This window comes from Nanorana parkeri, unplaced genomic scaffold (genome assembly GCF_000935625.1).
Source record: "Nanorana parkeri isolate BGI_ZX_2015 unplaced genomic scaffold, ASM93562v1 scaffold94, whole genome shotgun sequence".
NCBI classification, from domain to species: Eukaryota; Metazoa; Chordata; class Amphibia; order Anura; family Dicroglossidae; genus Nanorana; species Nanorana parkeri.
Genome location: NW_017306362.1, coordinates 135,965 through 152,310, shown reverse-complemented (window position 1 = coordinate 152,310; position 16,346 = coordinate 135,965). Strand labels below are relative to the sequence as shown.

The following is a 16,346-nucleotide window of genomic DNA, read 5'->3' as shown; positions in this document are numbered from 1 at the left end:
ATATATACCATCGGTAAGAATGAATGTCCGCTCAGCGATTGCTCTGATTTTCCAACGTACTCCGCTATCACAGCGCAGGAAAACTCAGCATGTCTGAGACTCAATTTAAAAAATGTTTTCTGTGAAGTTCTAATGATCGCAGCCAGTCACAGCATGCGGTCCCTGCCACCGAGCTCCGCTCTCCGGCTCTTCCATGTCATTTCCAAAAAGGTTTTGCTGAGGCTGACGTGGCCGACGTAGGATGGGCAGCACATTGGTGGAGGTCATGAGTCTTGTCTTAGGGATCGTGTCGTTTCTGTTTTTCATTGCGTGCAGCACAACGGACTGCTGGAGGGTAAGAGGGCCTTGCCATTCCTACTGTAGACGTAGACGCTCTATAACACAATCCACAATGTGAATATCTTTTAATTATTAGTCTTGCTTTCAATCGCGAAGGACTTTCCTTCTTCACATGACAATGTATTTGTCTCTGTGCTGCTCTGTTCTGTCTGGTGAGCTTAACTTGGATGGGATCATTTTAATGTTCCCTGTTGGAAGTTATTTCACTGGTGGTACAATGTAAATGTCAAGCTTCCAGCGGAGCACTAATCTCTAATTTGAACACAGTTTGGTGCAGGCTGTCTTCAGAGGTGAAATATCATAAAAAAGGTTGTAAGTGTGAGTTGTAAAATTGCTTTACATTCTACACACAATAGCAGCATATGTAGAAATAGATTATTATTATTATTATACAGGATTTATATAGCGCCCACAGTTTGAGCAGCGCTATACAATATAAGAAAGACATTATAGTTAGAATACTGATCAACACAAAGTACAGAGTACAGAGTACAAATGAAGAGATTATCCTGCTGCACTCCTTACCGGATCAATAAATGTCCCGTATATACAGGCGGGTGCTCGTAGTGACCACGGGTGGCACAGTGAACAGCATATGGATAGAGGGATCTCACCAGCACACCAATCAAGGGGTTTCAGCAAAAGTCAATTTTAATGACAAATGCCATTCAAAATACAAGCACTTTTGGGGGGCCTCAAGGGGTCCCCTTCATCAGGCTCAGAATCAGGTCATTCTGAGCCTGATGAAGGGGACCCCTTGAGGCCCCGAAAGCGCTTGTATTTTGAATGGCATTTGTCATTAAAATGGACTTTTGCTGAAACCCTTTGATTGGTGTGCTGGTGATATCCCTCTATTCAAGATGGTATGGAGGGCCCTGCCCGCGAGAGTTTACAATCCAAAAAGGGTTCTGCTCCATATACAAGCTGGCCATGTACCTTTAGATTTCTCTCATTCAGCTCCACATGCTGAATAAGAAAAATCAATCAATTCCCCATCCACGCTAACATTGTGGATGAAGGAATCTCCTCTGCCGGCTGTTGTTCTCAGAGACCTGCGGCTGGTGAATACATGAACAATGACTGTGGGACAGAATACTGAAGAGCGTCAGAACACAAGTGATGTTAGACTCCATAACAAAAGTTTAATAACTGTGTTGATCAAACAGCCAATGTGTTTCGGGGGCGAACACAACTTCCTTCAGGGCTTAGAAACAATGAGAATGAAGCAATGGAAGAAAAAAAATCAGAATTTAGATCTTAGACTTATTGCAGCTATGGGTAGTTACCCTAAAATCCGTAGATTGTAAGCAGTGATTGCAGTAAGATTTAAATTCTGATTTTTTTTTTGCCCTTTCTGTCATTTTCATCGTTTAATAAACCAACTCTGCAAAGTGCTTTCTCAACATGCTTAGAGAATTGGTGGAGAACATCAATGTTCTGCTGCTCCTTCATTGCCCACTTTTGGGCTGGGATTGTTTCTTGGACCAGGCTATACTGGTTATATACAGAAGAGAAGAGTGAGGTCTTAGACCTAGAGGCGTATCGACATCTAATTGCACCCCTGGCGTCCCGTCCAGCTCCTGGCAACCAGTGACATCACTGGTTGCCAGGAGCTGGGCAGGACGCCGGCCAGAGCAGCCCAGGTTGCTAAGAGCTAGGTGGGGAGATGTGTAAGGGCCATACACATGTCCCCACCTGGCTTTTAGCAACCTGGGACGCTCTGGTCAGAATCCTGCCCTCATACACATATTTCTGTGTGCTCTGGTTTCTAAGGGCCAGGCGGGGAGATGTGTGGCCCTTACACATCTCCCCATCTAGCTCTTGGCAACCTGTGATGCTCTGACCGGTGTCTGTATATACAGAGGATGGATTGGGGCTCTAAAGAAAGACCTATTATAAGACACAATTCCTGTACCTACTTGTACCTAGCTTATAGTCATTTCTGTATTATACTAAAGTTTACATTGATGGTCACATGGAATGTTTCTCTCTGGATGATATCCGGTGGTGAAATATGAATTTATCCCCCCAATGTTCTGGTTTTATTTTCAGCATCTGAGACACTTTCTACATTTCCTACATACGTACCTGGAGAAATGCCAGGCGAGGTTAAAAATTGATCTATTTATACGAATACATCAGTCCGGTTGCTAAGAAGAGATTATTAGATCAACATGTAATAAGGGGATGTGTAACTTGGCCTACTGTCCAGTGATTGCATCTATACTAGCGCTTCTACTGGTGACGGTTATATGTGCGCATTATTCAAACTTCACTTGGGTCTAGTGTGGGAAAAAGCCAAGTATGAGTCATCCATCTTGTCCCTTTGGTCTTTCCAGCTGCTATTTCTCTGTCTCTGAGTTTACACTGTTTAAAGACCTAAAACATGTTCAATGGGTAACCGATTGTATACTGTCCTTTAACTAACTTAATATCACGTCGCGGGCTTTTATGTGGTAGTGTCACCTCTTAATAGGGGGGGACTTTAAGTTTGGTTTATAATTTTTTGAGTTATTGCTTGAGTCTTATGGCTGAGCAATCTACGGTTGGTTTAATGGTTAAGATGTTAATGGTTTTGATAAAATACAATTTAAGAGAAAAAAATTAATAAACCAATAAAAGTGCCGCGGCCATTTATTTCCAAATATTTTGTTGTACGTGTCGTTATTTTAATATATAATACCGCCTGCAATTCCATGGGAAGGTTCACTTTAAGGAATTTTCATTTTGGTGGAGCATTGCTGCCACCTTGTGGATTAACCATAAGCATATGCTTATGGCTTGCTTGCTGCCTTCATCAGGCATTCATCTTTTAGGAAGCAATCACACTTGGCATGCACGTGGACTAGAGTTGCCACCTGTCCCGGATTCACCTGAACAGTCCGGGGTTTGAGTCCTGTATGTGCTGTGTCTGGCTTCAGCTTTGCCTGAAACCCGGAAACAGCTCATACAGGACTCAAAACCCGGACTGGCCAGGTGAATCTGGGACAGGTGGCAGCCCTAACGTGGACATCCACAAAGTCTTGCGACTTTGCGTGACCTCATGAAATGTCTGACAAGCATGTGTCATGACTAAGCCCACGATTGGGTGAAACATGTCAGGCAGGACTCAATGTCATTAACTGTCATTGGCGATTCAGCGTGAAATGGAGTGTGGCCGGATTATTGTAAGCATGTGTCATCAAGTAAGAGGTGTGTTCTTGCATGCAAAAAAGCGTAATTAAACATGCACAATGCTTGCAGCTCAAACAGCTGCATGAGCTTCTTTGTCACAATTGTCATGTGCGGGGCAACCCATTGAAATAAATAAAGAAACACAGCAAGCCATGCAAAACTGCTGCACTGGTTCACATGCGTGCCAAGTATGATTGGAGACTTAGATGGTAGTAGAGTGCGATGCTGGGGTGCATGTGTGATAGCGCTGTAATAATGAGGCAAGCACATTGAAGGAAATTTATCAAAACTGAAGCAGACAAAATCTGTGGCAGTTGTGCATGGTGACCAATCAGCTTCTCTCTTTCATTTTCAAATCCTAACTGAACAAACTGAAGAGAGAAGCTGATTGGTTGCCATGGGCAACTGTTCCAGATTTGTCCTTCTCCAGTTTTGATAAAATCCCCTCATTGTATTTAGGGACGCATCTGGCTTTGTGTGTAGACTCCGCAGTGATCAGTGCAAGACACCATGTTGCTGTAAAAATGTACATTTGGCCATATTTCACCATAAGGAGTGAATGGGGGATCCCTATTGGTGTGATGAGCCAGTAGTGAAACCCAGCAGGCTGCAGTTGCTGAGGGCCGTAGGTGCATTATGGAGGTCTCCCAGTGCATTCTACAAGGTGGAGTTTAGAATGAGGTAAAAAATAACCCGTTATGGGAGAGATATGGAGGCTGCCATTGCTCACCTCTCCTGAGAATATAGTGACACCTTAACTTTAATTTTTTCTATGTCACTAAATCTGAATAAGTATATAGATCAATAATTCTGACTTCCATTTGCTTCATACTTTCTTCATGTCTGTGACACAAAAAAAAGGAGGGCAGACACGGTCAGGCAACTAGCTTTTTACAAGTCCAGCAATTAACTTAACCCACTGATATATTACCAGAAAGGTTTACTCAGAGTAAACCTTTCAGGGAGAAAATGCCTCTCTCGCGGACATCAGGGAGCTGCTGTCCAAAAGAGGGAGACTCCCTGAACATCAGGGAGACTTGAGATCCCTGAGCAATGGCAGCCTACATATTGATTTAATGACAGAAGCACTTTAAGGGTTAGACTGTATGTTCATCTCTTTGTGTCAGCTACATATTAGATGCTTTTTACATGTCTTCACATTTGTTACCATCTCTATCTCTTATCTCTATGGAAGCTGTGCCTTGCTTAAAACTATACCAAAAATGAAGGGAGAATGAGGGACTCTAACCCGGACAGGAATCATAACTAGATAGAATTTCTAACCCTTCCCCCTGTAAGTGCCTAGGAAGGGGTGGATGTTCTAGAGCAGTGGTTCTCAACCTGTGTAACCTCAGGACCCACATTTGTCCTCAGGTCAGGAAGTCAAGACCCAAGTCGCACTGCAGTGTGAGCGGCTGTGCTGTGACGGAGCTCCATCCATATATGCATTGCCTGCGCAGTTCACATGTGCACCTTGTAGAGGCGCCAGGAGCCAGAATGTGATGTCACTCCCAGTCCAGGCACCTCTACAGGACACGCGAGGGAGCTTCAAGCAATGCACGTATGGATGGTGCTCATTCGCAGCCATACCCCCCAGCCCACCCCACCCAAGTCAACACTCAGCGCCAGGCAGCATATTTTAAATGGCTGCTTGGTGTAAGAATGGACAGTGCTGCGCTAGGGAGGGGGCTGAGGAGCCTCTCACCTAGAAAAGTGGAAGGCATGCGGCGACCCACTGAACACGGGGTCGCGACCCACCTTTGGGTCAGGACCCACCAGTTGAGAACCAAGGTTCTAGAGGACTATGGCTAGGGACTAGGTAGGGTGGGCTAACAAGCTTTTAATTAAAAATAGTCTCATCCTTTATTTATAATATTAAGTAAACATCATATACAGATATGTATCTTTATCTCTAACCTCTCATTCCATTACTAAGACATCATGCAATTTGTGATCTAGCAAGATGCCAAGGATCCTTACTCCTCCGTGGGCTTGAGTTCTAGATGCCGGGGCCTATGGAGCGAATGCGTGTATGACCACATGGCCAACATCTGGACCTGCGACATCCCAATCTCGTATCTCAGTGAGCATCCAGGTGGGTACAAAACCGATAATGACGCATGGACTCTTTTGACTGAAAGCCCAGTTGCCAACGCTGTGCTTTATTTACCTCTTCTGTGATAGTGCCCCTGGTGGCCACCCGGGCCTTGGTCATCGTGAATGCCATTCTCACCTTTGCTGCAACACCACCTCTGGTTCTTGGAATGAAATGTATCAAATTCATCAGCGGAGAAGGTGATCTCAAGAGGAAACTTTCACGAGCTGCTGGCCTAATGCTGCTTCTAGGAGGTATGAATGATGAGGTAATGAATACAGAGGGCTTTTGTGGCAAGGCTCGTCTATAGGGAAGAACCTCATTGAAGTGTTAAAGTGAATGAATCGAGGCTTTGTTCTTTTTTTTCTTTATTTATTATGGTCAAGACTAAAAAATTCAATTTGTAACAATATTCTTTGTTTCAAAGCAAAATAATTTTGAAAATAAATAACAGTCTTGATACCAGCAACATTCGCTGTATCGGGGTTTGGGGGCGGGGGCATTGCAAGGGTATTTTTGTGCTCAGAGTTGGGTTTTAATACACTTTAATTAATGGAAACAAAATATCACCGATAATTCAACTACCTGATTGGCTGCACCTTGACACATAACATGACTGTCAAATTCAAAAATAATTCATCACATTTTAACCCATTGCCGCGAGCCCTTTAAAACTACCTTAATGAGGGTAGAAAGGGACATGTTCCCAATCATGTGATCACTCTGACACCCAATCACAGCGATCACATGATCAGGAGCCCATCAGCGGCTCCCCGTGATAACGCAGGCATCAAAACAGTGGCCACTTATATGTGGCGGCCGGGTGTCACCACCCACCTTCATTCCATTCCATATATATGTGAGCTGGTTGGGAAATGGTGAAAAGCCATCCTGTAACTTGCTGCTATCTCTTTACAGGCGTCTGTGGAGGTGTCGCATTGTTCTGGTATGCTGTTGACACAGTACTAAAGTACAGGATGGAGGTAAGTAGATTTCATTCATCCCAAGCTCCCTCTCTTCTTCTGGAACTTGTCAGGACAGGAAGTGAGTCGAATCTCTCCAATGAGGATACAAACAAGAACACATTTTAGTTGAGTGGGGAAGGACAGTTGTGACAATGTTTTTAATGCTGTCTGTGACTTCCGAGATATTAAAGATAAATCAGGTGCACGGGGCAGGAAGTAAGAGAAAAATCTCCCCACTGGGGTCACAGGCAAAATTAAGAATCTAACAGAAATATAAAGTAACAGCTGGATTTGAGATGTAAAATCCTGGCAGTGGTGGGATTCGAACCCACGCCTCCAGAGAGACTGGAGCCTAAATCCAGCGCCTTAGACCGCTCGGCCACACTACCTTATATGGATATAGAGTTTAGAGAATTATTGTGACAGGTCTGTACGTGTACTTACTTGAATCATAAAACCTGTCATGAGAAAAATATGGAGGCTGCGAATGCTGAGATCCTTCTGAAAATGCCAGGTACCTGATTTGCAGCAGGGGTAGCCAAACTTCAGAAATCTCTTTTAAATCCCCTATCAGACATTTGTCACCAGAAAGGTGCCCCCTCCCCCGGAAAATGTGTCCCACAGGAGTAAGGGAGCATTAATACCCCCGTCAGTCTATTTGTTTTGGGGTCTTTTTTTGCTGTCTGTGTCACATTGGGAAGATTTCCATTCACTTTCTGTCCTGTAAATATAACAGGAAGTGAGAGGAAATTTCTACACAGTGATAGAAAATCCCCACTTAGACAACTGTCATTGGAACATGGGTTGCAAGTGAAATTCAAAATCCATAGCACAGGGCTGCGCTACACAGCAGTACAGGGTACATATAGTACCCCCGCACCGGCGGAGGGGAAGGAGTGGGAGAGGGGGGGAGAGGGGGCCATATTGAGAAGGGGGGCAATTCCATTTTCCCAAATTCACTTGAGAAAGTGGACTTACCTTTTAATTAGATATTTTGGCTTTCAGGTGGTCCTGACCGTCCCTGGGATCACATATGAACTCGGATATTCTTACTGGTTTGCTACTGGCTCCACTGGATGTGCATGCGTTGCGGCTTTCCTGCTCCTCTCTATGAACTGTAGAAGGGACATCACTGCTGAGACAAAATCTGCCAGTGCTATTCGTCAGAGAGCCCACAACAATGCAATGACCTATCTGTGACTACTTACCTCTCCGCCTAGGATGTGATCCAGCGTGTTATCCTATGTCATGGTATACATGAGCAGCTGGAAAAGGAAACAGATCATGGTGTGATCACATAGAAGATGCAAATCTATACAGTGATACTTACAAGGTACACACCTGCACCAAAATAAAACCCACATGCCCCCTCTGTACAGTAAGTACCCTCCATGCCCTATACTCACCACCCCTAGAGACCACATAGCCCTCCTAAGACCCCTCACAACCACCTGAGAGACTGCACAGCCACCTGAGAGTCAGCACAGCCACCTGAGAGTCCGCACAGCCCACCATAGAACCCGAACAGCCACCTGAGAGTCCGCACAGCCCACCATAGAACCTGAACAGCCACCTGAGAGTCCGCACAGCCCACCATAGAACCTGAACAGCCACCTGAGAGTTCGCACAGCCCACCATAGAACCTGCACAGCCCACCTGTGAGTCCGCACAGCCCACCATAGAACCTGAACAGCCACCTGAGAGTCCGCACAGCCCACCATAGAACCTGCACAGTCACCTGAGAGTCCGCACAGGCCACCATAGAACCAGCACAGCCTACCTGGGAGTCTGCACAGCCTACCATAGACCCCCACGTAGCCCACCTGGGAGTCCGCACAGCCTACCATAGAACCTGCACAGCCACCTGAGAGTCTGCACTATTACACGAATTGCCATTATTTTTCCTAGACTTCTACTTTCAGAGCTAGTTATTAAGTTATTACTAAAACCAGTAATAATCAGAGGCAATTATTTAATATGATAAAGAGTAGAAACATTTATATAGTCTTACAGATACAACCGGCCCTTTGAAGGCAACCATAATTTTAATGCAGCCCGCGATGAAATTAAGTGTGACATCCCTGCTATAGAGCTTCATCAACATTAAAGCAGTACTCCAGGAACTCATAACACCATAACACATTAAAGCCTAAGTTTACCATATCGAGGGTGCAACATGAAACATGGTCACATCAAAACCCCCCGACCCCAACTTACCTGAATTGTGGGGTTCTTCCACTCATAGGCTCCACCCACACAGCCATGTCATCCAATCCCAGACACATTCATTCCAGACAGTTCATGTTAGTCAATTGTCCGTACCGAGATACAGACAGGGACAAGAGGGAGAATCGGCTGGAGCCAGAGCATTACATCCACCATCCATTCTTCCTGATGTCCATTTATACCTGGGCTAATGTTCTTCCTGATGTCCATCTATATACCTGGCCTGATGTTCTAATGTTCTTCCTGATGTCCAACTATACCTGGCCTGATATTCTAATGTTCTTCCTGATGTTCATCTATACCTGGCCTAATGTTCTTCCTGATGTTCATCCATACCTGGCCTAATGTTCTTCCTGATGTCCATCTATACCTGGCCCGATATTCTAATGTTCTTCCTGATGTCCATCTATACCTGGCCTAATGTTTTTCCTGATGTCCATCTATACCTGGCCTGATGTTCTAATGTTCTTCCTGATGTCCATCTATATCTGGCCTAATGTTTTTCCTGATGTCCATCTATACCTGGCCTGATATTCTAATGTTCTTCCTGATGTCCATCTATATCTGGCCTGATGTTCTAATGTTCTTCCCGATGTCCATCTATACCTGGCAGCTATGCTAGTAAGAACTTACCATGCTAGTAAGTAAACCGGTGACTAGGCTATGGACATTTAAATATTAAAATATTTTTAAGGAGTAGTAAAAAAAACTCTGAATCAAGCTCTCAACACAGGACGTACAAGCTGATGGGTGAAACCACAGTATTAAACTCATCCAAAGGGTCAAATACTTGTAGCAGCTACAGCATTGTGGCAGCATTTTAAGACACGGGCAAGTATAGAGTCTCTTCTTATACATGTAATTCTTGTTCTTGTGTGATCCTGTAATCAGTGCCGGATTTACTCTCCCTCCCGCCCCAAGGCCAGGTTCCGCAATACAACCCCCTCCCTATCAATGGAGAATGGCGGCGGGGTTAGTTCGCGGTGACATCTCCGCGATCACATGTAAACGAACCAGCGGCTTCCCTACACTACATTTAGTCCTGCCTTCTCAAAGCAGGACTAAATGTAGAAGGCAACTTGGCACCCGGAACTTTATGTTCCGGGCGTCGGGGGATTCCACACCGCTGCCACCCCTCGGTGGCCTTGTGGGGAATCCAGGCCTGCCTGTAATGACACTTTAAATGCCAATATCAATTTTTCCTGTAAAAGTCGAGTTTCGCTGTGGTCGTTTCTTTTCCTGAGCCTATCCATTAGTTAAATATTGTGGTGAGGGCCCTCTTTGACCAATAGGAAGACTTTAGTGGTTGGAAGGGGGCAAGCCAAGCTGGACAGGACTGGGCTTTTTCACTAATGAGTGACTTCTGAGTATGCATTTTTTCATCTAATACTCAGTTTGAATTGCCCACGTCTGTGATGGTTTCATTTTAAAAGATAACCTATCTAGTGCATATGTCCCAACACAGACCTCAAATCAACAAGCCCCCCTCTGCCAAATACAAGGCCTGTTAATGCCATTTCAGCCTTCTTTGACTGGCTCCCTTTGCCATAAATGGAAAGATTATCCTTAGGGTTACTGCCCTTACAGACCATTAAAACCAGTACCACTGAAACCAGTACCAGTATGTTTTGTAACGTTGGGAGGAGACTTGAATAAACCTAAACAAATACAGGAAGAAACTCTGTGGAGACTTTGTCCTTGGTGGGACTGGAGACCAGGACCCCCCTTATGAACAGTGTATGTTTATATCAAACTACCATTGCTACTGAAACCAGTGCCAGTAGATTCTGTGACTATGGGAGGAGAATTAAGCAAAGCTATCCCAGCACAGGAAGAACAAACTCCAAGCAGATCCTTTATTTGGTGGGATTCGAGCCCAGGTTCCTTGTACTGCCTGCACTGTGCATGTTTGTAAAAAGCAGGATTAGGTAATGCAATTATTTGATCTAAGAAATTACCAATCCGGGGCTGTTTCTTTCACCATGAGAGTGAATTAGCAGTCCACAATGACTGTGAACATCAGTAATTAACTACATACAATAATAATTAAGTGCTGACTGTCTTATATTAAAGAATCACTCAGTTTCTTTTAATTAATGGGTCTACACTGGAATGTGATTCTGGAATGTGAAGTTGCTAGAGGGCCAGACCATTATAAATAGGGAAGCAGGTTGTTTACCACGACAGTAGAAGTGATTATATCTGAAGATATGGGTAAACAATGTGATTTAACAGCCTTTGAACGTATGATGATTGTTGGCGCTTTGTATATATATATATATATATATGCATTTTATGTATATGTGAGTGCCACCATTTTAATGTAACATCAGACAATGTTTTATAGCTCCCTGGCTGTACCTTCCTATCATGCTACTCCCCTTATTTCGGTGATGTCAAACTAGCCAATGAGCATATTTTTTAAATTGTACTAACAACTCTAAATTGAATAGAGGTTGCATTTGATTGATCTTTATAGAATAAAAACAGTACTAAACAAATATATTCCTGCATTGTGTAGAGCCAAAGGAAATTTCACCGCTCCAATTCCTTAGCCGCCATCAGGACTCCCCAGGTGCTGGTCTAATAGGTGCGTCTCCACCTTGGAATGTAGTAGTATACGAACGGACCGCACTATCCAGAGAATTCCAATACTTCAGATTTTATTGAAATTCACAGAAAATCCAGGATAACAGTGAATAAAAGTGTATATAAGTGTCTGTTCGTATACTACTATATTCCTGCATTGTGTTAGAAATACAAAGACATTATTTGTTTGAGAGTTTTGTAAGTAAATTATAGGAAAAGCACAATAACAATCTTGTACACAAAAATTATTTATTGGTTTAACAACACTACGTTTGTTAAAAGATAATGAGGTGCACACATCAGCAGTCCTCCCGGCCAATCCTGCGGGCTCACTAGGAAATGGGTGTAGTCTTGCTAGAACAATGGTGTGGCTAGTCAAACGGAGCAGAGTTTGAACCCCTCATGAGCGTGGCTTAGGGCTGTCCTTTGCATTGATTTTGAGTTGATAAGAGGTTTGCTTCACACGTGCCCAACAATTTTTAACATTTTCATATCTGGAATGCTCTAATAGTGATCTCCATGACAAGTCTAGGTAAAAGACATCTATAAAGGCAATACATTTTCTATTTACACTTTCTGGCTTGTTTATATCTAAAGTTTCATGTGATGGCATTTGGAGGTTTCAGAAGTCACACTCGGGAGTCAATGGCATACATCTTCCCAGTGGCTGTTCTTCCAAATTTATATATAGATCGTTGCTGTCTAGACGATGATCCCATATCTTACAGTGGAAAAGATAACAGTAAATGAGACCCTTTGGTATTGCTAACATGTACATGGTTATAAGGTTTAAAAGCCCAAGTCCTAGCCAGATTTGTTTTTTTTCTTCTTAAAAGTCTCCACGAATGTTTAAAAATAACAAAGTCCTGGCTGCATTAATTATTGCTTCTGTTGCACTGCTGCCTACAGTCATTTCTTTCTGCCAATAGATGTCCTCAGTCTTCCAGGCTGAATGTCACCTAGCATCATTCAACCGAAAGACAGAGGGCATCTTAAAAGGGTGTAGGGTGTCATGGACCCACCCCCAGAAGATCTGTCACCCCAGGCCAATTTATTTAAAGTGACATTAAAGTTAAAAAAAATTCCCTCCCCCCAATGTTAATGTCAGCACTTACCTTAAATGATGTCTCTTAATCCGATCTTCTTCTTCTTTCCTAATGTTTTCATCTGTGCCTCCAGCGGTGCAGCGGCTCTCCGATCCAGCGCTGACTCCTCTCTGCTTGCAGGCACTTCCGATCCCGCGGTGTCTGCATGCGGGTGCACGCGTCCATAGACTTACCTTGCGTCTCTGCTCGTCTCCCGGCCGAAAATCCGAACTGCGCATGCGCCCGCCCCAAGATGCTTTGCGGCCGCCCGAGCAGTTTCGTGACGAAACTTTTAAACTTTTTGCCTATATCTACTGCTTGATAGCAGTAGATATAGGCAAACAAAACGGAGGGTTCAGAAACCCTTTAAATACAATGAAGAGTTTTGCATTGATGTCATCACAGTAACAGTGATGGCATCATTTAGGACCATCAAAAGAAGATCTGAAAAAAAGGGGACCCCATGCATCCAAACCAAAGTCTCCTGAAAAAGGTAAGTCTAACAGAAAAAAACATATGGGGGCCTCTGGGGGCTTGAAGGATAAGCCTAGAATTGGGCTTTAAAACAACTGTCAAGGAAGGGGTGATGCTGTCATAGATCACTTTTATTACTTCTATTCAAATGCCATTGTTTTTATGTAAATGTTAAATTATACATAAAACTCTTTTTAACAGTTTTTTTTTTCAAATAATTTTTTTACTTATCCTTCACTCTATATGATGTATATACAAACATATTATATATGATATATGATTTATAAATGTAGTAATCTTATACCAAAAATGATATGTAAGGTTTCATTCATTTTATGTTTTTGAAACATAAATTTATGTACACCTCATATGTGATCTTTTACTCAGTCCTGAAGAAGGTCACATTGTAGAAACCCCTAAAAGTGTTGGCGTGTTTTCTTAAAGATTTGAACAAATAAAAGGAAGGAATATCCTGTCTCTAGACATGTTATGTTTGTGCTTCTATACTTTGACTTAATCGCCATTCAAGAAAAATGGGTGCCTATATCTTGTATCCAATTTAAGCACGCTAAAAAAAAATTAAGAGTTACTGAATATACAATAATTAAGAGAAGGAGCACCATACCAACCTCTAAATATGTAGAGACAGCAAGTAAGAACAATAGATGCCAAAAAGCAGCCAGTAGATCCCGCCATCCCCAGCCAACAGGACCATCCAAATTCATAGTGTATTCCCAGGAACACATTTTGAAGCACCAACGTAGCCCTCTCTACATACACCTCCACTGCGTACCACACCGAGCCGATCATCCCCGGGACACCTGGGGAACATGATACACAACATGAAGGTTGAAGACTCCAGAAAATTAAATGTGGCAGTCAACAAAATCATTGAGAGTAAGTATGTTCCAAGGGAAATAGGTGGCTGCCACTGGTTATTTCCTTTTAAGCATGCTCCTTTTCTGGTCCTATCTTCAGCGATTCAAAAAGTAATGAAGCCACTGAATCAGCCTGATAACCAGGCAACCAGTATTAAAAAATAGTAGTGGTAGCCACCTCCTTGATCAGGCATCCTTTATCTGTATGAATGGAGATGGGTTAAAAGAAGCCTGTACAAAGTATACATGTGGGCTGCCATAAGTGAACTCTCTTTGTGAAAACCCAAGTTGCCTGGCTGTCCATGCTGACCCAAAGACTACAATAATTTCTGAGTCATTGCTCTGTAACAAGCATACAGATCAGCAGTTCTGAATGAACTTCATCTTCATTACATGCAGACTTTTTTTTCCTGGTCAATTACTCCATTTACTAATGCTAGACACAGTCAGGCATCCAGTATTTATGGAAATCTCTTATGGTATAGGGCAAGAACTAGTCCACTCCAGCTCTTAATACCAACCTCCAATTCCGAATATAAATCCAGCCATGTATCACATGCGCAGCTTAATGTGTGGCTCCTCCCTCAGGAACTTCACCGTGTCCAATCCGAGCACCAAGATGATAAGAGGGAAACTGGCCAAGATATCTGCCGTGATCATAAGGGCTCTTGTGAGGACAATCTTCACTGCGGATATAAATAGTATAGAATAATCCATAGAGTAGATACAATTATCAGGTAGCAGACCACTCTTAACACATTAGATGGGTAGTAGCAAATATAATAGGACACTTTCATAAGTCTAAGCCCATAGATATTAGATGGAGGTCTGAAGAAATTAGTTTTTCAGTTGTAAACTTTCGGATGTAACAAATTATCTTGTTGCAAGCTTATTTTGTGTTCTGGCATATGTATTTTATGAACAATCTATTTGGCAGACGAAATCTTCAATATTAATAGAATGATATCAAAGCTCCCTTATGATAATTACCTTTGCCAAGTCTGACAATGGCTATCTATTGTCTATGGCCAGCCTTACAAGCAATTTCTTCAAGATCTGTGCTTATGGAGCTTCACAGAAAATATGGCCAACAAGGGCTCTTTACTGAAGTTCAGCCATGAGATATCTCTCACCAACTGGCTATAATGTGCACCTTGGGTAGATGGATGATACCAAGGATTGCCATAGGTTGCATAGCTCACTGTGCAAAATCTCAGCAGTGAGCTTCATCCTAATGCCAATCCATGTTACCAATACTACTACGTATCAATTAAAACCTGTTGAAGTAAAAGGTAAATTGCTATTTACAGGTAATATGAAAAGGATTAACAACGTGGACTTACTTCTCAATTTACACAAACTTTTATTTTATTGCCTCTTGAAAATGGCTACACATTGAAGAGCTGTACCAAAGTGATATAATGTTACCAGCATCATGCAACATTATAGGTGCTACACAATGTTACGGTATGTTATCAGTGTGAATTAACTCTGTCAGAGTTTGTATAGGAAGATGAGGCTATTGCAATGGGGTTGCAACTCACTCATTTATGCCACCACATAACAAAGGGTGGTCCAGGGGAGGTTGAGAATTATCCAGAAACGAATGCTAAGGAGACTTAAGGAGAAATAGATTATTAGGGACCTGGAGCCCAAATTCTTAAACATCCCCTCTGAGAGGTGCCTTTTGCAAACCAACAATTGGCACAAAACCTAAAGCTAGACATAGATAAAGCCTACCCACTAGCACACATACTCACATGGATGTTCTGCTAAATAGAGTCATATTGGTCACATGTCTTGATGCCATCTTGAGTATTGGTCACACATTCCCACCAGAGTCCTCTGCATTTCTGACTGACCTGATGGAAACAAGTACAACACATAAATGTATTATGTAGCTTTGATGTATTGTTTATTCATTCATAGGTAAACTTGAGTTATTGCACACTTGTACTTTGCTCATGCTAGGTAAAGTAACAGGTTTTCTTCACAGAAGGACCAAAAGACCATAGGCCGTAAGAAAGTTGCCCACTACCTCCTTTACATCATGTCTATTGAAAGCAAAGCTAATTTGAAGTAGAACAGGGGAAGATCCTATTGTACCATGGGAACTGTGCCTTTTTTCTTGGTTCAGCCTTGCAGAAGCAAATATGGCAACTACTCAGATCAGTTTATAACTAGCAAAAGAAAAAGCGTGCTATTGCTAGTTATAAAAGGATCTCAGTGGTTGGCAGGTTTGCTTTGCTGGATTTGGTACAGACACACACGGGGGGTGTTCAGCTACCTTGAGCATCTGATGTGTTTCTGTACCATTAATAAGAATACATCTCAGTGAATGCATGTATATATAATGTATGCAACAACATTTTCTATTTTAACCTGAAATGGTGAAATCGTTTGAATAGGCTTTTATTCTAACTAGTTGGAGTGATTACTGGGGAATTTGTATGTTAGCTTGCAGATACATATACTGTAGGTCTAAAGATCTGGACCCATGTAAGTGCATTTAAATGTAGAG

The 16,346-nt window shown here is 42.7% G+C and overlaps 1 protein-coding gene, 1 non-coding gene and 1 pseudogene across 2 annotated transcripts; 1 reads left to right on the top strand and 2 right to left on the bottom strand.

The window, feature by feature from the left end:
* The first annotated feature begins 241 nt into the window (after positions 1 to 241).
* LOC108783912 (claudin-16-like) lies at positions 242 to 7,773 on the top strand. Its single transcript, XM_018552620.1, has 5 exons — positions 242 to 334; positions 5,473 to 5,608; positions 5,698 to 5,862; positions 6,527 to 6,591; positions 7,579 to 7,773. Exons 1-5 carry the CDS (start codon positions 242 to 244, stop codon positions 7,771 to 7,773), a joined length of 654 nt encoding a protein of 217 aa, XP_018408122.1.
* Positions 6,881 to 6,962, bottom strand: TRNAL-UAG. The gene has a single exon. It is a non-coding gene; the product is annotated as a tRNA-Leu (tRNA).
* Positions 7,774 to 11,923: 4,150 nt separating the features above from the next.
* LOC108783911 overlaps positions 11,924 to 16,346 on the bottom strand; it is a 22,896-nt pseudogene continuing 18,473 nt past the window's right edge.

Coding starts and splice junctions, on each gene's coding strand:
- LOC108783912 (XM_018552620.1), top strand. CDS start 242: ATGGGCAGCACATTGGTGGAGGTCATGAGTCTTGTCTTAGGGATCGTG. Junction 5,863..6,526: donor CCTAATGCTGCTTCTAGGAG/GTATGAATGATG, acceptor ATCTCTTTACAG/GCGTCTGTGGAGGTGTCGCA. Junction 6,592..7,578: donor TACTAAAGTACAGGATGGAG/GTAAGTAGATTT, acceptor TTTGGCTTTCAG/GTGGTCCTGACCGTCCCTGG.